Source organism: Ornithodoros turicata, chromosome 10 (assembly GCF_037126465.1).
Source record: "Ornithodoros turicata isolate Travis chromosome 10, ASM3712646v1, whole genome shotgun sequence".
Lineage (NCBI taxonomy): Eukaryota > Metazoa > Arthropoda > Arachnida > Ixodida > Argasidae > Ornithodoros > Ornithodoros turicata.
In genome coordinates this window covers 33,908,382-33,934,532 of record NC_088210.1, presented here as the reverse complement: position 1 = coordinate 33,934,532, position 26,151 = coordinate 33,908,382, and the positions used below count along the sequence as shown (strand labels likewise).

Sequence of the window (26,151 nt, the reverse complement as noted above, 5' to 3'; positions counted from 1 at the left end):
AATGCGGCTTGCAGACGACGCGTTTAAAATCCCGCGCGGCGGCGGTCTCCCGTCCGATACTTCGCTGGAGACGACGGAGTGCGAGTGGACGGTTGCTGGTGTCGCTGTTTGGATCGTTGAATGCCAGGTTACGCGGATTGATCGGATATTCGGGATACGAAAAGTATTTTCCTCTGACAACGATGGCCGATGTTGAGTTAGCTGGAAAACTGGCCCGCCGAGAAGCAATCGAACGTGGTGAGATCTCGGAGCTGAAAGTGAGTCAGGTGTTCAACCCATACGTGGAGTTTACGCGGAAGGAGCTTAAGGAGTACGAGAAACAGTTCAAAAAGTAAGTCTCTCTCGCTTGCTTCTCTCTTGTTTCTTGCCTTAAATGAGCGTGTGAAATTTGGATAAGATAAGATGAGATATATATCATGTCGTCCCCTGAAATATATTGACGTCAAACATCAAGAGTATTTCACACGCTACTTCTCTTGCGATGTAGCTCCAATAACTACATAATTTTTCAAATTGTCATATTTATCAAGTACTCGTCGCATGACATTTTATTGATGGCATGGCATCACAAAAAAAAATAATAATAATAATAAAATAAAGAAAGAAAGGAGAAGAAGCTTTAACTTACTTTTTCTGTGTTCACATAATTTCTCTATTGTTATAAACCTAAAAGAATGTTAGAAAGCATTGGTATATCACCAATTGACACTTTTTATCAAATCTTCATGTCCTCTGCAACAGAGTATTACCTTACCGAAGCACTAGCATCAACCGCGTCTTAAAATGTTTACATATTACATCAAGTATTGCGTCATCTCGCGTGTGATACAATAACATAAATGCAGGCGAGTTGTTGGAGGAACTCAGCCTGAGATCGGGCAGTTTCTGTGTCGTACGTACGTTCTTGTTTTTGCCCGAACTCAGCCTTCTTTTTTTTTTTTTCTTTTTTTTTAATTATAGAGTCATCTGGCAATTGAGCTAAGCAATAGATGGAATAATTATTTACTCTAATCCACTCCGATCGTTGTGTTTTTGATGGTGACTATGAATATACAGCCTTAGTAATGCTATTCCATTCAAGAAACAATGGCTGTGCTGATTGGTACTTGGCTAGTGGGTACGCCACCGATAATAAAGAAAAGGACTATCTTAGGGGTATCTACAACGACAACTATACAAGGACGCACATATGAAGACAAGCACGTAACCTTGACCGAGAGAAGGGTTTTATGTCCGAACACTTCGGCAACTATATTTCGGGTAAAACCCGACTCCAACTGCCCTGCGAGTCGGTTTTGGCCTGGATACTGTTTCTACCTATACCCTACCCTACCCACCTACCCTTTCCCAGAATTATTCTTTACATAACGAATTATTAAAAACCGTCTGGAGAAAAAAGAACAGACAAAGAAAGTCAAACCATATACGTATATACTCTGCGATTTATAGAATCAACCTTGCTGACCTTTGGGTTCCTTTTTAGTCTAAAAAAATCATCTACCAGAACCCACATCAAGACTACACTAAACGGCCACTGAACTAAAAAAAAACTACCCAGATAGCTGCCCAGTTCATGTTCGCTTTTGGTGACAAGCTCGGTGATGATGTTCTCATTTATTCTTTCAAAGCGTTTCAAAGCGTCGAGGTTAGTGTAGTTTCCCTTTCTTTTATTAATAACGCGTCCTGGAGTAGCCAGTCCCGAGTGGCTCGAGACTACCATCTCCATTTTTTTCTTTTAAAATCAATCAATCAATCAATCATGAGCGCGCGTTTTTCATACTACAGAGCGCTTCCTCAATACAGTCACTGCCTCAGCGACAACTTCCCTTTTACTCTGCTTACGAGATGAACGTTAACCTCTCTCCGCGATCTCCGCGAGACTCAATGTAATATTTCCTGGCATTGGAGGACAATAAGCGAGGCGTATAGTATACGCTGTGCTCATCCTTCGTGTCCCGGCTGATAGGAATGTGTGCCATCGAAGCGGGTCCCACGACAAGTAGGACATTCATAGAAGACGGACGACAGAGTGGGGTCTGGCTCTATACAAACACACTGCAGTCGGCAGTGTTGAGATGTATATACACACGCATAAGACATTGGAATTGCAGGGTCTCAGTCAAGCCTTCTGGCTTTCTCCTATCTCCCATCTGAAAGGAAAATAAAGTTGAATTGAATTGAATAGCAGAGTTTAAAGGGAGCGCAAAATTGCCGGAACGCTCCATTAAATTTTTTGGTATACATATATAGTATGTGAAAATAATCTGTCTCCTACGCAGAACATGATCCCGTGTACAAACAGTTGAATACATCGTCAAAATCTTCGTACAAAGTCGGTACGTTTAGAATCGGTTGCCTTAAGTTGAATGTGCTTCATTTCACTTTTATGAAGTGAGACCAAATAACCTACATAAGACGTTCACATAGCTGGCAATGCGGCGGACAAAAATACTCCGATTCAGCCTGATAAACCTCCGCAAAGAACGAAGCTTAAAACGCATGACTCCCTCTGGGTATGCCTCGAACTCTCTTTTGCGGTCAATAGCCGATGTAAGCCCACTGCCGCACAATTCAACGTCACTTTCCTTTTCTCCCACGAAAAACAACCGAGTCATACTGCGTACTTCACGACTCCATTTCCTCACACGTCCACGGTCAAGGAAAGAAAACGTTCTTCATTGCGTTATCTCGCTTTCTGTGTGACGCAACAGTACAGTAGTCGTTCGGGTACAACGTAACGACCACGCTTGCGAACGCAGAACATCGTATAAGCTGCTTCAAAAGCGAGCATCTTCAACGTCTATTTCGTTTTTTCATACTTGAGCAAGTGATGTGGAAATGTCAGTATCTAGTTGTAACACGATAAAACTGGTGAAAATTGTGTAGTATTCACCACGATCGAACTTTCATTGTTGATTTTTAGGCACCGTGATAACCAGTCGTATGCCCCAACGTTTTCCAAGGGCTTTCCAAAAACCCAAGCATAAATGCACATAGTTATTTGCTTGTAACAAAACGAATCTGTCGCAATTCATGTGGATTGGTCCCGCTTTGTCGTCTGCGAGCAAAGCGTCGTCTGCTCTTGTATTCCAGTGTCGTCTGCGTAGTCTTCGCGTTTCCGTCGTCTGCTTTCAGTATGCTCCCGTCGTTTGCTTGAATTTTTCGGGCAATAAGAACTGAATAAAATTTGAATACATTCCAAAAGCAGTGAAACACTTGAGGTACTGAGACAGTTCAAAACAGAACATTTGTGCGATGCCGGAGCCGTATAAAAAGAATCTGGAATTTACGGTCGTGGCGTAGCAAAAAAAGAAAAAGAAGAAATGCCCAGAAACTATATTATGCAAGCAAATTAAGAAACTCCCCCTAAAGTTACACTTTCGAAAAAAAGAAAGAAAGAAAGAAAACGACTACATAAAAAAGAAGAGACTAAACCAAAACGCAAAATAGCATCTACCAAAAACGCGTCTATCTGCAAATAACCTGTCGATACACAGAAACATCTCGGCACATTATATGAATGATCGCCGAGGTGCTAGCTGAACTGCCGATCGTGGACAGTGCATGGTCCGTGACCTGATTTTACGGCTGCTTTGCCGTATGCATGTTCAATCAGCATGTCCAATCATCCGAGCTGACGAAGCGACTATACTACCTAGCTTCCTCTTGCGACATACGCTTTAGTATTGACTCGTTGAATCATGAAACAGTACAACGGTAGAGTGAGTCATTTATCCCGAACGGCACTCCAACACATTCTGATAAGAGGTTGCTAACTGCGATTCGTCATGAGATGAGCAGATTACTCTCGAAACCGGTGGACGTATATAATGAAATAATCCCATTGTGTCTGAGGTTACATTCTCAACTTACATATTGCTATATAGTGTTAGTTTTAACGTAACCAACCGTACGAACACCAGAAAGGCGTGGTAGGCGTGAAAGACGAAATCTGTTCTTCCAGTCTCTGTTCTCCTCACTGTCACTGTTCGTCTCAGTACGAGAGGCCCTTTCCTCTCTGGCGTCTGTCATTTACACCCGAAAGTATTTACACTTGTTTGTGGTCCATCACCCAACCCTCGTCTTTTATCCCGGCTCCCGTGTGAACCTCTCCCATGGCTCGACCATTATGATGGCCCACGCATTGTCTGTTTTCTATTGGAGAAGTCCGGCCGGAAAGAGCCATGTAGTATTCTGCCTTACATGTTACACAATACACGTACCCTTTGTGGCCGAAGCGTCCCAGATGCAGCACCGTTCAGTGAGATGGGCATCTACTCGTCAGGGTTCCTCAAATGACCTATCTGGCCTTTGTCCAGCCATTGTCTGGCTTTATTCATGTAGATGACGGAATTCCTCCGATGTCTTCTTCGCTGTCGCCCAATCCTCCTTTCTCCATTGTCTGCAGAAGCTTTATTTCTGCACGTGAATGGCCTTCAGGTATACACACTCGTCGTTTTGCGTTACGTCGAGTTGGGAAAAGAAGGGCTTCTGCTGAAATAATTGAATTCGGTTCAATTAATAGAATACAAAATATTTAATCGGTTGTCTAATGCATACATACTATAGATAATGCTTGCGCGAAACCTGATTACAACGTGCGATAATTACATTAATAGTGAACCTATAATAATTTCGGTGCCTCACCCTCAACGCATTAACCTTATCTTTTTTTTAAGTAATCTTTTTCTTTAATTTATCTCATCCTTCCTTCACAGTTTGTTAGTTTATCCTTTATTTCCATTTTTTTCTGTTTATTTATTTTATTCTTCTTTTATTTCTTTATCTTTTTTTCTTTGCGGAATAGCAAGCCGACGTCCCGTTTGGCTGACCTTTCCTAATAAATCTCCCCCCCCCCCCACACACACCCCACCAATAATTTAAGGAACAACTGTAAGTTCAATTAACCTTCGTGCGCCCAGTGAAGTCATAAATGTGAGAGCCACACATATAACATGTAATACTCGTACGGTACATCGTGTCCTAGTTATAGTATTTTAGTAGACATTACAGTACGTATCCTTAGAGATTACATTACGTACATTAATTTCGAAGCCAACGCCTCGCCTAGATCTTTAGGTCAGGAAGGACTCGATCATCCTTGAGTCGCATCTTTTGAGCAACAAGGGTCCAACACAGGTATATATATATACCTTCAGCTAACGCGGCTCCACGTTTCTTATCACCACAAGTGCTGTTTCCCCGAGGCCAGATAACAAGCCCAGGCCACTTTGAAGCGTAATGGTGGTCGGGTGGATCAGGCATACACTCGTTGGAGGGAGTTCCAAGTTCGTGCTGAAGACGTGTCTGGGCTTTCCGTTGGACTTTCCGGACGGATGGAGACACGGTTTCCCTCGAAGTCGGCCTCGCCCCTCTACCAGTCCTACACCGCTCATAGCGCTAGTTGCTTCGCGGCGCAAACGCAAAATACAAAAACACTTAATCAATCGCACGTTTGCCGTCGTTATAATACAGCGCGCAATTTCATTCCTCTTTTTCTTTCCTTCTTTTTTTCATCATGTATAACTGGCTGGAATCTCACTGTGGGACTAGTGTCATTACGGAAGAGCCATTCCAGAGGCCTTGCTCCACATTCCTCTACGCGTACAATGAAATGCACACCCCCGGATCGATGGGAACATATTTCCTGGCCTGCTGGCACCGCGGTGACGGTGTCAAACCCCGAAGGCCGAGAATTATTGCGATAGTTTCGGTTCGGCTGCTATAGACTCACTTCCAGGGACTCGGTCTGTCCGAAAAGAGCATTTGTTCGTCGGTTGCGGATAATGTTACTGGGATGCACTGCCCGCTAGTCGACAGCAATCGTAATTTCCGAGATAGACCCCCGCGTAATAGACCTCTACCCGAGAAACGTCATCGTGACGTTGGTAGACAGACTGAAACCGAAACAAATCGGAAGGAGAGGGCTGTGTTCCACGAATGGGCACTTGTTCGCTGTCTCCTATTGAAAGAAAAGTAGGACCGAAGGTCGCGTTCCTTTCAGGGATTATCGTAATCCCCTCAAGACCGTGGCTTTCGGGCGCGACCTTGTTCGCCCCCTATAGCTTCGAGCGTAGTTCGACTCTACCAAATTGGTGGCGCTGTCGAACACTATGACGTCATTTGTTTACAAACAGGGAGAGGTATATCGGCCCAAGACTATGCCATCTTTTGAAGTGGCACAGAAGATGGTGAATGGACGACCTGAACGCACTCATAGCGGAAGGTTGAAAGTGACAGATTGACAAGACACTCCGTCAAGACGGTCCGCCATTTTTTTAGCACAACCGCGCGTACAGCGTGCAATGTAAATATGGGTTTGGAGAAGAACGAATGTTTGTACAAGGTTCAGTAGCGAGTGCGAGACAATGGAAAAAAGGACGACAGAGATGGCATATAGTTCGAAGAGAGGCGTGTTCCGCATTGACAGAGAGATAACCGATGGGCTCAGGAAAAAGATCCCACCGAGCAATGGACAGAAATATGGTTTTGGACCCGGAAGTGTGTTGCCTTCATGCTGTGCAAGTGGATATAAGTTGTGGTTCGTGGTGATATTTGCGCAGCGCGAAAAAAAAAAAAAAAGAAGAAGAAATTAAAGCTTATATGATATGATGAGTATAAAAGCGCAAAAAAAAAAAAAACAATAAGTTCACACTTGGACCAAACACAGAGAGCCCTGGTTTCTGTTGTTTTTTTTTTTGCGCTTTTATTCTCATTATGTCTTTCTACCAACAAGCCCAAAGTAGTGTTTCATTAAAAGCTTATATCTTGCATGTTCTCGCTTAGTTTGGAACAGTAGTACGTTTGGAGGGTCATCTCGTAAACGGCTCCAGCACCCACAGTGCTTCTTGTTTTTGTTTTTCTAGCATCTCTTCCCACGATTTCTGCGCTCTGTACACATTCCAGCGAGTGGAAATAACCAACATCGAAAGCACGCCGGTGCCATTAGACGACAACGAGGAACTCAAACGAGAACAACCTTCTGAACCCGTATACAGCCCCTCACACAGAACAACACCATTTACCTCCACTGCACACAAAGCCTTCTTTTCTTACTTTTTTTTTTTCTCTCTGGTAAACACCAATCCATCTCGGTGCACAAAGCTCAGCACCCAAAGCCGGAATCCGGATATCCTGCGCAGAAACCGTTCGGCGAAGAAAAGAACCGATCTGAGTCATCCATCGGCAGATGCCACATCTAATTGCCTTTCTCAAAAGGCGAGCTCACCCTGCACCCTTCGTATAGCCCGAGGTAACCGTAGCAGAGCCCGCATGCACATTGACCGATCCGATACGTTCCTCTTCCTTCTGAACGTCGATCTCTTCCAAGACGCCCAAACGTGTTGTTTCACTTGACCTGGTAATATACTATAGCGCAAGTAACACCATTATAGGGGACGGTAAATAGCTCTGTAGGATTGTACAAGAGTTTTGAAAAAGTATTTAGGTTAAGCTGCTAAGTACAAGGCAAAAAAAAAAAGTAACTGAGTAAGTAATAGTAAGTACTCACAAAAATAACTCGTTACTTTCAAGATACTGTCATGTTACAATTTGTGAAATTTTCTGTCAAACAAACAAGTACAAAATGGAGATAAACAGATATGTGAAAGTGTCATAGCAAAAAACACGCGAAGACAATCATTTTCTCGTCCTTCCTGTCTCGAAATAAAATAAATAAAGTATCGTAGGAGTAACTTACAACATGAGGACGAGTTACTTCTAAACAGTATTTAAGTTAGGGTATAGTGCCTCGAGCGCTATAACATAATGAGTTTCTGGAGAGGAGGCATTTGTATTGAAACGAAAATGAATGAATGGAAAAGACCCGTAAATATTGGCTTTACGGCCCTGGCGATGAAACTTCCAATTAATCGGCTCTCAATAAAGTTGTTGTTGTTGCTGTCTTTCGGCTCGCTCAGCTCTCCGACTCTCAGGCCTTAGTTTGTTTGCCGGTTTGGTTAGCTTCGTAGCTAACGCCAACATTTTATTTGTTTATTTTGTAGTTTATTAGCAGCTACTCCTACTGCGTAAACAAGATTCTCGTAGTCTGAGGAAAATAAACACGAAGAGTAAACACAACAGTAACGCTGCTCGTGCTGCGTTGTCCTGTTCTTCTTTGTTTTCTTTTCAATTGCGAAAAATACAAAAACATTTTAAAGAAGTATTTTTTGATGCACACATTTCAATGTTGTCGGCACAGTGTCCCTTGAAGTCGGCCCAGGACGCACCTGACCCCCCCCCCCTGTCTCCCATTTCTTCATGCTGTCCTCTCTCCATCTGTCCACGTCTATACGCCGCTCATAGCCACAGTTGCTTCGCGGCGCTAACGCGAAATAAAAAAGCACTTAACTGTATTTTATTCCAATTTTTTCCCCTCAATTTATTCCAATTTTCGCGTAGCTGTATTGTATCTCTATAGAAATGCAATACAGTGAAAAATGGAGGTGTACGCCTTTTTTGTGACACTTACGCTGTTCATAATTGTCACAAAAAAGGCGTACGCCTCCCGTTTTCAACAAATCAGGGAAGATAACGATATCATTCGAGATTATGGTTGTTGGCTAGGAGCGTGCTATGCGGTGAAGTTCATTTCTAAGGGTATGTAGGGTATATACATAGCTATATATAATAGGCATCGCCAATTTTCCAATTTTGAGAGCTGTTCCTTCTTGTGAAAGCTCCACACAAGCCGCTTTTCAGCGCCCCCTTGCGCGTCTTCGACGTATTCTTTATTACAGCCGTTTTCTTTCAATATTTCACGAAGGGCACTCTCTGCAATGGTGGTGGTGGTGGTGATGGTGAAAGGGCTTGCCGTTGTCGGCCTCACGTGTGTGGGCAACGTCACGACTGACGCCCTGGGGAAATGTGCGTCCTGGGCCGACTTCTAGGGGAACTGTACCGACATATGTCTGAAAGCGTCTGAGGAAAACCCAGGAAAAACCCCAGACAGCACAGCCGGCACCGGGATTCGAACCCGGGTACCTCCCAGTCTCGACGTGACATGGCTAGCACGCTAACCACTGAGCCACGGGAGCTGGTCACTCTCTGCAATCCATGGATTGCACTCTCTGCAATCCATAAGGCGCGTCGTTCCCGTTTTGAACCCGCACTACCCTATCATTTCGCTGCGCGGAAATCACATTGATGCCGTCAACTTCGATGCGGAAAGCGGAGTTCGGTGCCTCCATCGTTACAATTGAGATTGACACTCTCGTTACCGATGTCTTTATAGCTGCAGACTTACGCGTGTGTTATCCTTTCGCCTGGTCTGGTTTTAGTAAAAGCGCTGCGAAGGGAGGCAAAGAAGAGCTTCTCTCATTGTTTCTTCGTTACTTTAGGAACGCGTCGTTATTTATTTCACTGTTGCTTCCAATGATTGATTGATTGGTAAAAGAAAAAAAAAAGATGTTAGTCCTAAACTACTTGGAACTGACTACTCCAGGACGCGTTACTTAGGGCTCATTACTTGTTGCTTGGTCCGTGGCCAAGTCCAAGGCCAGCAGCGCTCTGCCCTAAGAGCACTCCTAACCTTTTTTGGACAACGTGAGACTTGGATACTCAGTGGTGAGGTTCATCAACCAAATTACGTATAGAGTATCGCCTCTACCAATGAAACACCCCGTCCATCATCACCAAAATAAAGTTGTTGTTGTTGTTGTTTTTATTTATTGTTGCGCTTTCTTCGCCAAAGACGTCGCAACACTGTAGTTATAAATCTCGAAGAAAAATGAAAGTTCCAAAGTTCAGTTTTCCGAAGTGTAAAAATGGTCGCGATAATTTTTATTTTTTATTCTTTTTATTTTGTAACCCCCGGACCCATGATACTGCAAAGACCTTAATTCTGCAAAGACGTAGCAAGCACAACCTTGATGTTGAGAGCGAAAATGAGCCTTGAACCTGAAAGTCAGTGAAAACGACCTGCGCTACTGTCAGCAGACACACCCGAAATGCGACCTTGCCTTCTGTGATGCCAACAGCCCTTTGATGTGTATATACAACTTGGTGCACATCCGGTTCAACCGCGAAGACTTGGTTGCTCTTTGCTTTTTAACAGGATGTACTATATCCTCCATGTGCTTTGTCGCTATGTTCCTCTTCTCTCTCTTTTTCTTTCCAAAGTCGCCTTCCTGCTGGTTGGGTTTCCAGCGAATGACAGCTAAAGGCGTACGAGGAATTTGTTGGAATTACGAAACTCTTCGTCGATCTTACGAGAGTTTGGATCCAAAAATAAGGCTACCGCGGTCAAAGTGTGAACAAAGTCCGGACAAAAAGCGTGTATAAAGTGAGTGCATAACCAGTGCATCAACACTGGAACGCGGATGGAGAAGACAAAGGACAGGCAAAGGGTGGACAAAGTGTGGACCGCGAATATACACTCTTAAAAATTAACTTCACCGCATAGCACGCTCCTAGCCAACCATCACCTCGAATGATATCGTTATCTGCCCTGATTTGTCGAAAACGGGAGGCGTACGCCATTTTTGTGACACTTATGCTGTTCATAATTGTCACAAAAAAGGCGTACGCCTCCCGTTTTCAACAAATCAGGGCAGATAACGATATCATTCGAGATGATGGTTGGCTAGGAGCGTGCTATGTGGTGAAGTTCATTTTTAAGAGTGTAGCTCAAGTGCAGTCAAAAAAGTGACCATGATGTAGACAAAGAGTCTTTCCTAACTCCAACTCCAACTTTACTCGACAAAGTGGAGACAAAGACATGGCAAAGTGCAGTTGACAAACCGTCGAAGGAGGGCAGAGCGAATATCAACAACGCGTCCATTTCATTTCATTTAGTTTATTTATTTCGTTCATACGTAACATGAGCGCCGAGTTAGTCAGTCCGGAAATGTGCGTATCCATCAAGTGTGGACAAATCGCGGTAAGTCAAATATGGATCAAAGGACCAGAAAATGCGGATCAAGTGGGACCGAGATAAAAAAAAAAGGACTGCAAACAACGCGTTCATCAAATGTGGACCAAGTCTGGATGAAGTGTTACTCCAAGCACAGACGAAGTAGGAACAAAGCCTGCATATGGAGTTCATCGAAAAAAAACAACAACAACAGAAAAATGGAATAAAACAAAAGCTCAAATGTGGCATAGAAAGCGTGGATGAAACGTGAAGGGGTTTACACAGAGCAATGACATCGGAAACAACTGGAACCACAGTTCTTTTCCAACAAGAGTGGCTTCAAAGAAGAAACGAGGAACCCCCAGAAGAAAATTTCCCGTTCCGCTCACCAACTTCCGTCTTGCAAGGAACCGGAAATGCGACACGCACTATGGGTTTCTCCTTCCTTTTCGAGTCTTACCACACCACCCTATAGTGCAGGATCAGCTTTCCTGCTCGACATTCTTCATTGCTCCGAGGAAATCTCGAAGACGTTCTCCTTATACGAGATCTTGGACCTTTGAGCTCGCGCAATCCAATGGAGATCAATTACGAGTTTTCGCGAAGGCTTTCTTTTATGGAAAATACGCGGAGAAGGCAGCTGGCCACCCTGTGAGTCTGTGACTCAATAAACTTGCGTTGCGCAAGTGCACCTCGCTATTACGGACGGACGTTGCACATTTTTATCGTGTCTTGCACACACGGTGTTGTTTATTCTGCTCGTTCAGTGTTTGTAGTCTAACGTTCTGCGCTTCTTAGTTATACGCGACATTATTATTACGATCGTAAAGGTTTTCCTGGGCATCGTATGCGAACATTTGGTTACCGTAGCAACGAATTGCAGATCTGATAACAAATGCAATGGCTCTATAAGTTCGGTGCTACTCGTAGATTCATGGAATACCAACTAGGCCAAAGATCTACTCCATATGTTCTCTCGCAAATAAAGAACGACTGCCGCCATTGAATTGGAGACCACACCGACTACCTGGCGTGTACCCTCTCTTACTTTCGTGATGAATTATCCCAATTACAAATACCGGCCCCGTCCTCGAATACAAGTGCCTTAGGTCTCAGAAGGCAGCGTGGCCTACATTTTGGCCGATGTTGCCCATACTGAGACAAGTGGTTCCACCACATCCACTCCACTGCCACACTTTTAGTTGACCGGGTACACTTTTTGTTGCCCAGAAATTGCGTTTTGTGTCGGTGAAATATTGCAACGTGTGGCTCAGCGTTCGTGGAAGGTTGGCTTCCACCATGATCATGCGGTACGATTCCACTTTTAAAAAATGAAAGAAAAGACTGTCACCGTAAAAGCAACTGCACTCTAAGCAAAAAGGGCGTGAAAAGGTGGTAACTTCTATAGTTACTGTAGCGTCTACCGTAGTTAATATACACTCTTAAAAATGAACTTCAATTCATAGCACGCTCCTAGCCAACCATTATCTCGAATGATATCGTTATCTGCCCTGAGTTGTTGAAAACGGGGGGCGTACGCCATTTCTGTGACACTTATGCTGTTCATAATTGTCACAGAAAAGGCGTACGCCCCGTGTTTTCAACAAATCAGGGCAGATAACGATATCATTCGAGATAATGGTTCGCTAGGAGCGTGCTATGCGGTGAAGTTCATTTTTAAGAGTGTAGCGTCTCATAAAGGGTGTAGAAAAGTGATAAAAACAAATATCATATACCCAAATTGCTACAAAAAGGCGTACGCCCCCCTCGGTCACCGATACGCGGTGAAGTTCTTTTTTGAGAGTGAGGTAGCTGGTAGAACTTCGCAACCTTTTAGGCACGACATATGCGACAAGTTTTACCTCCTAAAAGGTGTAACTGCTCCACCCCCCCCTTTTTTTTTCTCTCTCTCTCTCTAAGAGTGTATGGCTACGGGCGGGCTATAGACGTGTATGCAGCCGATATTTCGAACAGAGCTTGTTCGTCTGCTGGGACTAGAAGAACCAGTCTCTGTTAGAACCACAGTCAACGAGTGGAATCCAAATAGCCGGTACACCGGCGTTTATCGGTTTGTACCGATGTAGTAAATTCACCACCAACCGCAACGTGGGGGCCATATGCTTGAGACGAATGTGCTCCCCAAAAAAGGGCCTTTTCTTTGGAGCCCTATAGCGCATAATAGCGTGCCTTCCAGATGTGGCTCGGGGTGTTATGTCCCAAAGAAGCGACTACTGTAAACAAGGTGGGGGAGGATGCATGGAAAGTTTATAAACTGGTAATGGCGGCTCCGTGATCGCGCGGAGCCAAATCGCACGTTCTTCCTGTCGTGTTTGTTTCTCACGAGGCTTAACGACGCCGTAACTCATTCTTTTTTTTTCAATACTTTTCGACGGGGGTGCGCCATCTATGTTTTCTTCTCACAATTTAATTCAAATCAATGCATGTGCATTAGTCAGTTTTTCTTTCTCGTCAAAATTATAACAGTACAATACGAAAAGTAAAAAGAGATGCCAAAGTCCTATTAACTGTGATTACACTGAGGGATGGTAGATATATACCTCTCCCTGTTTGTAAACAAATGACGTCATAGTGTTCGACAGCGCCACCAATTTGGTAGAGGTGAACTACGCAGGAAGCTAGGGGCGAACAAGGTCGCGCCCGAAAGCCACGGTCTTGAGGGGATTAGGATGGTCCCTGAAAGGGACGCGACCTTCGGCCCTACTTTTCTTTTAATAGGAAGCAGCGAACAATTGCCCATTCGTGGAACCCAGCCGTCCCCTTCCGATTTGTTTCGGTTTCAGTCGGTCTACCAACGTCATAATAACGTTTCACGGGTGGAGTTCTACTCACATCGAACAAGATTTTCGTGCAGAACCAGCACTTCTTCAGGTTGCCTGATGAAGTGCAGGATCTGCACGAAAGTCTGTTCTTGTGAATTTTAATAAAGTGTTCCTACCCATTTTACCTTCCCTCGTCAAAATTGTCTCCGTTTAAAGTAAAGTTTAAATTAGTCAAATAAAGAAGAACGAATGTTTAAAATACGAATACCAGTTTAAGCTACTTAGTTTTTAAGTTAGTAGAGGCGAAGTAAAGTAAAATAAACCCAAGTAAAATAAAGGCAAAGTAAACAAAATGAAAGCGGGATTATACGAGATGATACCTTCAAAGGCAACTTATCCCTGACTGTGCGTTATAAATAAATAAGCGCGGTGCGTTCTATTTTGCGGTTAATAACAGCGGTCACGTTTTTTGTTGGCGCTCATACCAGGGTAAGCTACTTTCCCACTTCTGTCTCTATATTGACCTTCAATACCAAACCGTTCGGATACCTCCTCCAGGCAACTTGCGCAATAGACATACTTTCTGGCACGAGGAAATGTTAGTATGCATAACATAGCCTTGAACCTGGATTCCCGCAAAACAGGAGCAAAGGCATGTTTTCGCACGCAGTGAACCGCTGAAGTCACCGCGACGGTTATGCAAAATACAACCCATTTGTGGCTCTTCTTCACCGTGTCGGACTCAACATCGCGGTCGTGCTGCTTTCCGTGAAAAGATTCCGGTTCTATAGGGGGAATCAGTAATTGGTAGCTATCTAGGTAATGATTACTAATATAGACGGTGATAATGTTTATTACTTATAGGGGCAGAATGCTCCTCCGCGGGTGATGTTTGGCCAGGTTGACCAATAATGCGGTCGAATATTTGGACTATAAGTAGCTTTCCGCGTTGTCGGTTTTAATCGAAAAACACGGGGGGAAAAATACTCCGGGAATATTATCCCTCATTCGGTTTTTAATCGAAAAACACCGAATATCGAATGACATTCCAGGACATGACAGTGATAAATTGCTGCACATGCCCAGCAAGTCGTTGATGAAGATCAGAAAACCGTGCAGAAATACGATGGTTGTGAAAAATGTTCCGTTTAATTTTTCGTTAGCCGTAAAACGCCACCGCAGCGAACAACGCCACGTTGAATGAGCGTCGCGCGGAAATTACATTGTGATTTCTATTCGACAAGTGTCGGGTAAACCATGTATACGCCAGGGAAAATACCGAAAAACGCCGATTTCGTGAAAAACCAATAAACACCAAAAAGCATACGCCGAATCCGTCCAAAAATAAAAACCGAAACCAGTATTTTCGGAGCACGGATGGAACGTTTCGGGAGTTTGTTTTTCGAAACAAAATTTCTACTTTGACGCTATAGGCGTCAATGTCAAAACACGATGTCTACCTACCTAGACATGTCCATTGCATTTTTCTTCTTTTTTTTTAATTTCGTGTTAGCGCCGCGAAGCAACTCTGGCTGTGAGCGGCGTACAGACGTCGACAGATGGAGAGCGGCCCGCAGGAAAGAGTGGGGGACAGTGAGGGGTTAGTATGCGTCCTGGGCCTGCTTCAGGGGGAACTGTGCCGACATTCGTCTGGAAAGCCTTCGGAAAACCAGGGGAAAACCTTAGACACCACAGCCGGTGATTGGATTCGAACCCATGTCACTTATTCCCAGTCTCGGCGTGGAAAGCGGTGTATTTTTTTCCTTTATCACAAAGGATAATCCTAGTCAGAAGTGTTTCCCCTATCCCCCACTCCTTCCTGCTGTCCTCTCTCCATCTCTCCACATCTGTACGCCGCTCATAGCCACAGATGCTTCGCGGCGCTAACACGCAATCAAAAAAAAAAAAAAGAAAGTCAGTAGTGTTGGTGACCACTTTTCGGAGCGTCTTCCGTAACTTGATACAACCTTACTTTTTGCGTTTCGAAGGTGCTAACGTTCGTCTTACGAGTAATCCCAAAATAATATAACCAGGATGGCTTGTATCCAATCAATTTCATTAAGGAAAATCTTTAGTGAAGATGCGTAAGTGGCGCGTGAATCCTTAGGCACTCTGACGGGAGACACACCCGTTCCGCGTCAAGTCCTTTCCTCCTCCTCCTCCTCCTACACATTTAAAGGTTGTCCAAATGACCAACTGATGGGAAACCAGGTCGTGAGGAACTCTTCCAGGAAAGTGGGGTTATACAACGATAAATACGATAGCATGCACACAGAGGAACTCACGAACAGCAGTTCTGCCCCGTTTGCGTCAATCTTTTTTATCATTTTTTCTCTCTCTCTTCTTTATTACTCTTTTGTTTTTAGTCACTTCTTGTTTTTATGTTTGCGTGTCCAGTGATGTTTGTGTCTGTCGTTATTCCCCCCAACCCCACATCGGCACTCTTTGTATGCTGCGTAACCCTCTGAAGGTAACGTAAACATAGCTTATAAGTTCAATATTTCTCTATCTATCTATTTGTATATATTTATCTGTATCTGTATATATTATAGCTGTATATTTATCTATCAATTCATTTTACCGGCGAGTACAGAGGGTGGGGGTGAAAAAAAAAAACTCGTTGTTGTAATGACGATGATGGAATTACTGGCAAAGTTTTAGGCTATACACGCCGTAAAAGTTGCCAGCTTCTTCTATTTTCCAGACACGCGCGCAGCGAATAATTTATCTTCACGTTTGATGATTTCTCGTCGCGTTATCGTAGTCCTATTTTCGCGGCACATTGTTTTTCATTAGTACTCCATTGTTCTTCATTGAACTAACGCAGAGACACCGGTATATATTTGCGCGACGAAAGACGCAGTAGAGAAAATCATGTTTCTAAATGCATGTAAAAAAAAAAGAAAAAAAAAGAAAAAGCGTTTTAACCGGCGAGGAATCTGATGCGTGATGAGTTCTCTTTGTTGTGTAGACCATGGTCCAAAGCGAAAAATGATTGCAGTGTCGCAGTTTCAATAGCTTTTATCCGAGTGTAACAAGAAAGCTTTTCTAAAAAGTAACGCGTGAAAGTCGCGGAGTTGCCGCGGAGACCCAACGACACCCTTCCCTTCTCTCTCTCTCTTTTTTTTTTACTTCGTATTAAACATATCCCCCACCACTCTCCCCCACCCCAACGACACTTCATCGTTCACTTTAGGCAATTTTCGTCGGATTTTTTCGACTTTTAACGCTCGATAAATTTCAGTTTTTCCCAACGCATTTACCCGCAAGAGGCATTCATCGGCCGAACGTGACCCTGCAATCGACGTTCGACTGAACTTTAAGTAAACAGCTCTGAATAAACGTATGCCTAGGGTCTGACTTTTTCGGGTTAAATGTCTTTCCCGGATTCGGGGGGTGGGGGTGGATCGGGTGTTATCGGTTATACATCTACATAAATTCCTCACGATTTATAGTCACCAACACCGCATGATGTAATATTAAATGTGCTTCGCATAGTTTATCGTTGCACTCGGATAATATCTTCATCAGACATGCGCACAGATTGCTACTAAATCGTGTACGTGATACAACGTAACACGTGATTGTAATTTGGGGAGAAATCTTGTTTAACCCGAACTGGTTCGAAACTGATTCGAGAGGGAACAATCGCGCGGAATCGACTACCCGAAAAAAGTGGGATAGCAAGGTTAAACGTTGCTATCCCACTCCCAAGCAGCACAATGTACTGAAAGTCGAGTGCAATAGGGGTGGACGGTATGTGTCTTATCAATGTTCTTTACTTTCAAGAGTCTGTTCAAGGTCTTCCGCCTACCCGTCCACCCCTATTGCACTCGACTTTCAGTACATTGTGCTGCTTGGGCTGGTGTATCCAACGTGCCCACTCTACCTAGCCGACACGATTACACCCGATTCGAACCGATTGTATCCGAAATATGCCAGAGCGGCTCCCAGCAGTTTTCCACCACCGCGACACGCAAAAGTTAACGGCCGTGATACACGCACGATTCCAGCGCAACCCCGTCAGCAAGAACTTGATTTGTCCAATTCAATGGAACGAGTTCTCTCCCGCTGCCGACGGGCGACAAAGAATGTCACGAAGCGGGACTTTCGCTTCTTCCTCCATTCGAATCTTCGAACGACTGTGCAAGCGCATCTTGGGGGAAACGTCAGATCCCCCGCGGTCCTGCGCGGTGGGGGGGGGAATGCGGTATTACTGTATACGTGCTTTGTGGGCATGGAGATGTCTTTGCAGGGGAATGTTGCAACAAACGAAGAAGTGCAGACGTCGCGGAGGTCCATGCAGGGACACGACGGTGTCGGGGAGGTGTTCACATACACTCTTAAAAATGAACTTCACCGCATAGCACGCTCCTAGCCAACCATAATATCGAATGATATCGTTATCTGCCCTGATTTGTTGAAAACGGGAGGCGTACGCCTTTTTTGTGACAATTATGAGCAGCATAAGTGTCACAAAAAAGGCGTACGCCTCCCTTAGTTTGAGTGTAGATTGTGTAGTTTGTGTAGTGTAGAGTGTAGTTTGTGACGCAGAAACAGACGCATATAGAGTGAAACCCGAAAATATATAATGGGTATATGAATATAATGGGTATAAAAATTGGTATAATTGTACGATCCCTCCTGAGCAATATGCAGGCAGATCCAGGGGCGGTACCAGACCCTCATTTTGGCGGGGTGCGTGAGGTGGGGTTCTTTGTCGAAGCGCCTTACAGTCTAAAGACAGAACTTCACCGCGTAGCACGCTGTGTGCCAACCATTGCCACTAATACTGAGTTATCGCTTCTGATTTTTATTTATTTGTTTATTTATGTACATTCCTCAAGGCGCTACATGAGGGGGAGCAAAAACGATAATATAGTAGGATAACATGGCAACGTAACGTGACAACATATCATGACATAGGGAACATAGTAACATTGACCAAACAGACATGAACATGAAACAGGAACATATGAAAAATATTGTCTTTATAAACAACTAAACACGAATACACAGCTATGGTATGCATATTAGACACCGAAGTACATGGATAGTGAGCGTTTGAATGTGACATGATCTGTGATCGTGACCGATGACTGATTCAAAGAGGGGGGGCGCCGTTTGTGTTACGTATCAAAAATTTAGATTGACATAAAAAGGCGTACGCCCCCACTTCTTTTCGAGCCAGAAACAATAACCCTATATCATTCGTGGCAATGGTTGGCGCACAGCATGCTATGCGTTCAAGATCTGTTTTAGAGTGTAGCGGGGGGGGGGGGGGGAGCTAACGTTCAACATGATGATATGGGGAGGGGAGGGGGGCGATCGCCCCCTCCTTCCCCTCCCCTTGGATCCGCCACTGGGCAGATCTGTCGGCTTTGAAACGGCACCAAACGAGGAACCTTCCTCCTGCCTGAAGTTCAAACAAGTACGCAAAATCACCTCATATCTTCAGGAGGGCACTTGTCTTCCTCAATATGCTTTCGTTGTCTGTCACCTTCTGCACAGCTTCAATTACGAACGCTTCAAAACATCATGAAGCCAATATGATCGACCTATTCGCATCATCATGATTGCAGCAAAGATAATGAGCCCTCGCGCAATAATTGTCCCTTTGTTATTGGCGAGTATACAATCAACTGGAAGACAGCCGTTGAGAAATATGAACACGCATTAAACCGGCCGTTACATACGATGACGTAGCTGTCTTCAATTAGATTCAAGGTCCGCAAGTGGTACCGCAGAAAATCATGTTTACAACTCGATTGTTCTCTTATTCAGGGAGAGGGTTCTTCTAGGACACTTGCGTGCGATGTACGTGAACGGTGTCTTCAGGGCAATGAGGCCTTAATGTTTTTTATTTTATTCTGCGCTAGCACCGCGAAGCGACTGTGACTATACGGGCGGCATACAGAGGCGGTCAGGTGGAGAGAGGACAGAAGCAGAAGGCGACGGTGGTTAGGAAGCATCCTGGGCCGGCTTCTCAGTCTTCAGCATGAGCTTATAGAGCACGCACCACCAATGAGTGGGTGCTCGATTCCGCTCCCCCCCCGAAACCATGTTTGTTTATACATTATGGAATAAACAACACTTACACTGTACGTATATTGGACATGCAGAAGACATATACATGCATATAGCACACTGTTAAACTGCGCCAGCTGAAACACATGCTGTGCTCTATTCAGCCAGTGGAAAAACGACACTGAAAGCATGCTTATAGGAAGTAAGAGAGCCGGTGATACTGGTACATAACGAAAACCTCGAGACTATAATCAGGGACACGAAAATAAAGGACATACAACACACAAGGACAGGAAAATTCGCAGAAGAGCATTCACATGGTCATGAATCCCACGTTCTCCCAAAACGCCGCTACAGGCCCGAAAGGAACGTAGTAAACAAGGAGAACAAGCACCGTGTACGAGAGAGTTAATCGTGTGTATACGCGCGTATTTCTCATGGAGAATTGCGTGGGAGAAGCATTCATTCAGTTTCCACCCATATCTCTGTGTTAAGCGCAAGGGCGGGAAACAGCCGAGAAAACGAGTAGTGATCTGGACGATGAGGCCATCTACCCGTCAATGACCTGTACGAGGGTTTGTCTCTAGAATTCTGTTTGTGTCGAAGAGGGCAACATCCTTGAGCTTGAACGCGCACGAGCTATATACCCTGCCTTCTTCTACTGTGTTCATCTGTTTGCATGAACGCGAAGGATGAGCCGTTTTGGAACTATGTATTCTGCACGTTCAATAAGTAATTCACGAAAAAGTCAATGAGTGCCAGCGCCATGGGTTGAACCGGACCATCCTGATGAACCTGAACCTGCCCAGGAGGGTTCATCAGGAGGGTATCAGGTTCGACACCCGGCGCTGGCACTCATTGGCTTTTTCGTGAATTACTCGTTGACTTTGTCCCTCAGGCTCTTCGAGGTTCTGTATGCGTTGTGTTTGTCCCTAGATGAAGCTCGCCTCGGCTCGTTTGCTTACTCTGCACGCATTCCTCGACCATTTAGATCTCCTCTTTCCCTGTGCGTGTTTTACGAGGCGAAATATGTTCCTAGTTGTCAACAGACCCATCTGTCTGTGTTTTATCACCTGAGTCTCGAGGCAAACGATATCCGATAAGGAGACGCTGTAAACAGGCGGAAACCAGACAAGCATCGTCGGGACGAATTCCAGGTAGATTTGATATGTCCAGCGCTGAGTCACGAGACTCGAGTTACGTGTTTACGTGTTTTGCTTCGTAGGCCACGTATACGTTCAAACAACTGAGTGAAATTGATATCGAAGGTACCATGCACGTTGATTCTTAGGCTGTTGCTAAGCGAAACGAACACACACAGGCACTGCCTTTTTAAACTTTACTTATCAGTTATCACAACAACAACGACGAAGACTACGAAAAAAATAAAATAAAAATAAGACACCAACGTAACACGAATAGTATCAGACAGACTGTTGGAAGTGTCTCTCTTCTGCGTAATGTAACCCTCAGCTGGGCAAAAGCAATCCACAGACCGACCGCTGTGGCGTCGCTCATGATCTCAGTTGTCTCGCGACGTAAACCCCCCAGTTATCAATTATTAATTAATTAATTCTGCGTAATGGCGACCTCTTTCCCTAATTCGAACGTCTTTAACAGGACTGTCGATTCGATTGTACGTGAGTGTCTTCGTGGTTGTTATTGTTGTAAAAGTGCCTAAAAGGCTACGAGGCTGTTATGAGCCGGTGCATTATTTAAACGAGCGAACAAATTATATTCAACCCAATTCCAGTTCATTTCCATTCGCCGGGAATTTGTGCAAAAGTAGCGGAGCCGTCTGCGGTAAACAGCGTACAGCAGAAATGTAATAGAAATGTACGTCAGGGCTAACATCTCAGTGGCTTTCTTTTCGAACCATACCTAGAACGGAGTGAAAGAAAGAAATATCTCCAACGGTGTAGCGACGCAGAAAGTATTCTGGGTACATTTTTTCTTTTTTTTTTTTTCACGTTGCGACGGGTTCAGAACAGTGTGTTTCATTGACAGCTGTGTCTCGATTAATCTTTTTCTGCGTCCCGGCTGAGCGGAATGTAAGGACGCCTTTGAACGGCAATCGGTCAGCATCCTTCTTCTTTTTTTTTTTTTTCCTGTGTGGGATTTCAGGTCGTTCGGTGGGCTGGACGACTGGATTATCACGTCATCGTACAACACCTACAATACTATAAGGTTCATGGGACAGGGTACAGCAGCCGTTTTTTTGCTCGTCAACTCGTAATGAACTAGCGTGACCGGTGTAATATAACGTCAAAGTGATTGGATGCATACGGACGAAAAAGAGACGATATGTGGTGTTCCCCTTTGCATCGCACGAGACGTGCATATTGAAGTAACATTTGCTCATTGATTGGTTAGTTTCTTACGCCATCGTTACTTTTATATTTGTATTTTGCGTTCCCATCCTCGTCGCCAAAATGTTGTGTCCTACTCTGACCATTCACTGCCGGTTCTCGAGTGCCCTATTCATGACTATGATGATGCCGATCTAATCAATGTACCCAGTGGTCATCCATCACAGTTTGTAAACAACGTAACCTTACGATTGGAAACGCTCTTCCTTTTAATAGATTCGACTTGAATGGAGACAACGTGTTAGACTTCGAAGAGTTGAAGCGAATGATGGAAATCCTTGGCGCCCCTCAAACTCATCTCACCCTCAAGCAGATGATTAAAGAAGTCGACGAAGACTTCGACGGCACCATCAACTTCAGAGAGGTACTTTTTCTTTCTCTCTCTCTCTCTTTTTTTCGCTCAATGAATAGAGAATTCAACGGATAGGGCTTGATTCACATTTTCGATATGTCTTACATTCCGTGGCACATTTGATTTTTTGCACTGAGAATGTGAATGAGTAGGGTTGAAAATACGTATTTGATGTCCTTCGTGTTGACATACATGAACGCCGAGGGCCTGACAAACGTCATGGCAAGGTGGTTCATATGTTGAAGCGCGAACATATTTTGGTTGTTTACAGATAGCAGTTCTAGATTTCGTTTGAGAGTTCTAAATAGGAGGGTACACATACGTAATACGCAAACGCTATCGAACTGAAATATGCACATATCAGAACATTGAAATCATTGCTGGAAATCAAGCTATTCAACATGCCAACGAACTGGCTGCAGGCCGCGTAGAGAGTTGCTACATCACTTGCTATAGGATGTTCCCCTCTGAGTTTATCGTCAAACGCTGCAAAACTACGCAGAAGCCGCGTGCACTAATATGGGCAATCAGTTCATAACATGAGAACCACTATAAACTCTCGGGAACGAAAACATCACCACCAGCGGCGTGTCTATAGGCCTCTCCCTGTTTGTGAACAAATGACGTCATAGTGTTCTACAGCGCCACCAATATGGTAGAGTTGAACTAGGCTCAAAGCTAGGGGGCGAACAAGGTCGCCCTAGAAAGCCACGATCTTCAGGGGATTACGATGGTCTCTGAAAGGGACGCGACCTTCGGTTCTACTTTTCTTTCAATAGGAGGCAGCGAACAAGTGCCCATTCGTGGAACCCGGCACTCCCCTTCCGATTTGTTTCGGTTTCAGTGTGTCTACCAACGTCATGATGACGTTTCTCGGGTAGTGATCTATCCGCAGTGCCTTGTCTAATATCATATTTAACCAAATCCACAGTTCCTACTGATCTTCAAGAAGGCCCGCGACGGGGAATTAGAAGCACACGACGGTCTGAGCGCCCTGGCACGGCTCACCAGCATTGACGTGGACATCGCGGGCGTTGGCGGCGCTAAGGAATTTTTCGAAGCGAAGGTACATCTTTCTCCATCTACAACTACAGTGCCGTTCGCAGAAGTGCACAGCTGCTGCTGTTCTGGGGGATTAACGGAAAATCGATTGTCAAGAAAGCCTCGCAGATGGAATGTTTAAGAATGCATTTTTGAAACATAATGTATAGGGCACTACTCGTACGCTTCGAAAGAAAATTAAACCCTGACAGCTGCTTCCGGTATCTTGTAAACATAGATAGAACGAATTATGATAGAATTATCGATTATTGATTATCTTGTAAAAACATACTTCGGCATCATGGGCATGTTTTGAAGCTCTCCTTTCTTTCCACGCACAAACACGGCGCTGTTCCGTTTAATTACAGGCTAACCAACTGGCCATGTCCAACAAATTCGAAGACGAGATCCGCCAGGAACAGTTGCAGAAGAAGAAAGAAGAGGAGGAACGTCGAGAGAGACAGGCTGCCTTCAGAGAAAAAGCGAACTTCTTCAAGAGTGCCGCCACTTCATGAAACATATCACGTGACACACAGCAGCAGAGTTCCTTTAATGTGATGTTCGTTTTTTTTTTAAAGCAAATCTCTATTTCTACACTGCAGCTTATCGCTTACTCGCACCAACTAAAGGCCTGGTGAAAAAAAAAAACAAACAAAAAAAAAAACACTGGCTCTGTCCAAAGCACAGTTGCATTTGGGAAACGGAGCTATGGTTTACCATATCACGTGACCACGTGCCCGAGACGCATTGGACGCCATTTTGTTGCAACACATGCCAATGCCGCTGATGCACCTACCTGTCGGACAGGGAGCGAAACGGTCTCGGATCGCTTAGTTCGCGCTGCAATAGATGGCGCTTTTCGCGGAAAAGAAATGGCGTCATCCTCGCTCTCCGATACTTCAAGAAGTGCGCTTCAGGCTTTAGTCTGTTTTATTCTGCAAAGCAAACAAGGTGTACACTGTCACTCTGTCACACGCTTTGGCATGATGTTTTTTTTTTTGTGTCTTGTTCTTCATCTCTGAGGATAAGTACGAAACACAATCTGAAAATGCTAAGAAATTATCTCTTGTCATTCTCACGATAATTGATTTTACAATTAACATTCATGCATTGCTGGTTGGTAAGAAGTTCATTGTGACGGGCATCACAAACGCAAGCTCCACAAACCTGTTTTCTTCTTCTTTTTTTTTCTTTGTTGTTGTTTATCTGTCAGCAGAGAACTGCAGATAATTTTCGCAGAAAACAACACGAATAAAATCAGAAAACCTTCAGGCGCTAAATCCATGGTGACTACAAGCTATGGAGCTGCATGGAATAGCAGATCGAAATACATGTACGCAATCGGACAAATAGGACATCGCTGGACATATCGATAGCGTCCTTATGAGTGACGTCATAATATATTTTTATATGGAGCTCTGTACATATATTTGTATATAAAAATAAATGCTGAGCTTACTACGTTGTCTTACGTGACTTTGTATTTGTCTTGTCATAGGTTACGCACGCGGTTATCACATGTACAGTCCAGGGACTCTTTATAAAAAAAACAGTACATGGGTTAAATTGCTTTATTTGCTATTTATTTGAGAGTTATCTCCGGTGGCAAATTTTTCTGTCGTAATTTTTCGAGATGCCTCAAGACTGAAATGCTTGTACGTTCTTTCCATCTGTTGACGTCTGTACAATGATAGTTGCTTCGCGGTGTTAATGTGAAATAAAAACATCACGTACTTTGTAGACGTTCTGTAGGCATTCGAGGGACGTTACATCCACGATGTGTGCAAGGTTGTCTGGGATGTCGCCTGGACGTCAGTGGACAGTGGAGTAAATACATATAAGAAAGAAAGGTAAGTGCTGCATGCATGGGCGCCGCCAGGATTCTTTGCAGGGGTGGGTGGGGTGGGGCAGGGCAGAATGTTTGCGCCTGCAACTACATTGTCTTGGCTCAGAAACCCTACGTTTCTCGAAGCCAGGGGGGGTGGGGGGGCCCTCTTTGCCCCCCTGTGACGGCGCCCATAGCTGCATGTGGGTTTATGTTCGGTTGTCTCACATTCGGGGACCCTCGTTCTTCACAAGGTTTAGGATAACGTCCTGTTGTTCGACAAATACCGTATTTTCACGCGTATTAGCCGCGGCTTATGCGCGATTTTTTTTTCCTCACGGGCGCCCTGCAGCTTATCCACCGGTGCGGCTTATCTGATGACTATTTTTCCCTTGTATTTTCCCCATACGCCGATTTTAACGAAAGGGCCGACAGTGTGTCTGGAACAGCACTGCGCTGCCGATGCACGAACAGTGCATAACAGGGACGGGTCCACATTTGAGTAGATTGATCTTCCTGGTGCATTCCCCCAAGCAGCTTTAAGGAAAGTGGTGACAGTGATTCACGTCTTCTGGAAGATCACTGACCCATCAGCCCACGAAAAACACCCGACAAGGACACAATCCGATCTTGGTAGAACTCCAGAATTGACCTCCTCTGTTTTACACTGTGCCGATCCCGGAGTATGGACCACATGGTTTATGGCCTTCTCTATGGTCTCCTTTGTCGCACAAATCAGTCGTCTCGTATTGCCCGCGGCTTATCTGCCAGAAAATTTTCAAAACGTCCCAAAAAACGCGTCCTGCGGCTTATACGCGTGAAATTACGGTACTCAAGGCAGAATCAGCGGTTCCTGGGTCTTTAATGACGACATTTGAGTGACACGAAAAGGTGACCCACAAGGA

General features: G+C 44.5%; 1 protein-coding gene across 1 annotated transcript; it reads left to right on the top strand.

The window, feature by feature from the left end:
* The first annotated feature begins 42 nt into the window (after positions 1–42).
* On the top strand, positions 43–24,892 carry LOC135369984 (EF-hand domain-containing protein D1-like). The gene is made up of 4 exons (XM_064603621.1): positions 43–331; positions 22,245–22,392; positions 23,312–23,446; positions 23,790–24,892. The coding sequence occupies exons 1-4, from the start codon at positions 183–185 to the stop codon at positions 23,934–23,936; spliced, it is 579 nt and encodes a 192-aa protein (XP_064459691.1). The 5' UTR covers positions 43–182; the 3' UTR covers positions 23,937–24,892.
* Positions 24,893–26,151: the final 1,259 nt, after the last annotated feature.

What these genes read in the sequence shown, in the direction of transcription:
- LOC135369984 (XM_064603621.1), top strand. Translation starts at nt 183, where the DNA reads ATGGCCGATGTTGAGTTAGCTGGAAAACTGGCCCGCCGAGAAGCAATC. An exon ending in TACGAGAAACAGTTCAAAAA is followed by an intron (nt 332 to 22,244) that starts GTAAGTCTCTCT and finishes TCCTTTTAATAG; the next exon opens with ATTCGACTTGAATGGAGACA. An exon ending in GCACCATCAACTTCAGAGAG is followed by an intron (nt 22,393 to 23,311) that starts GTACTTTTTCTT and finishes CCAAATCCACAG; the next exon opens with TTCCTACTGATCTTCAAGAA.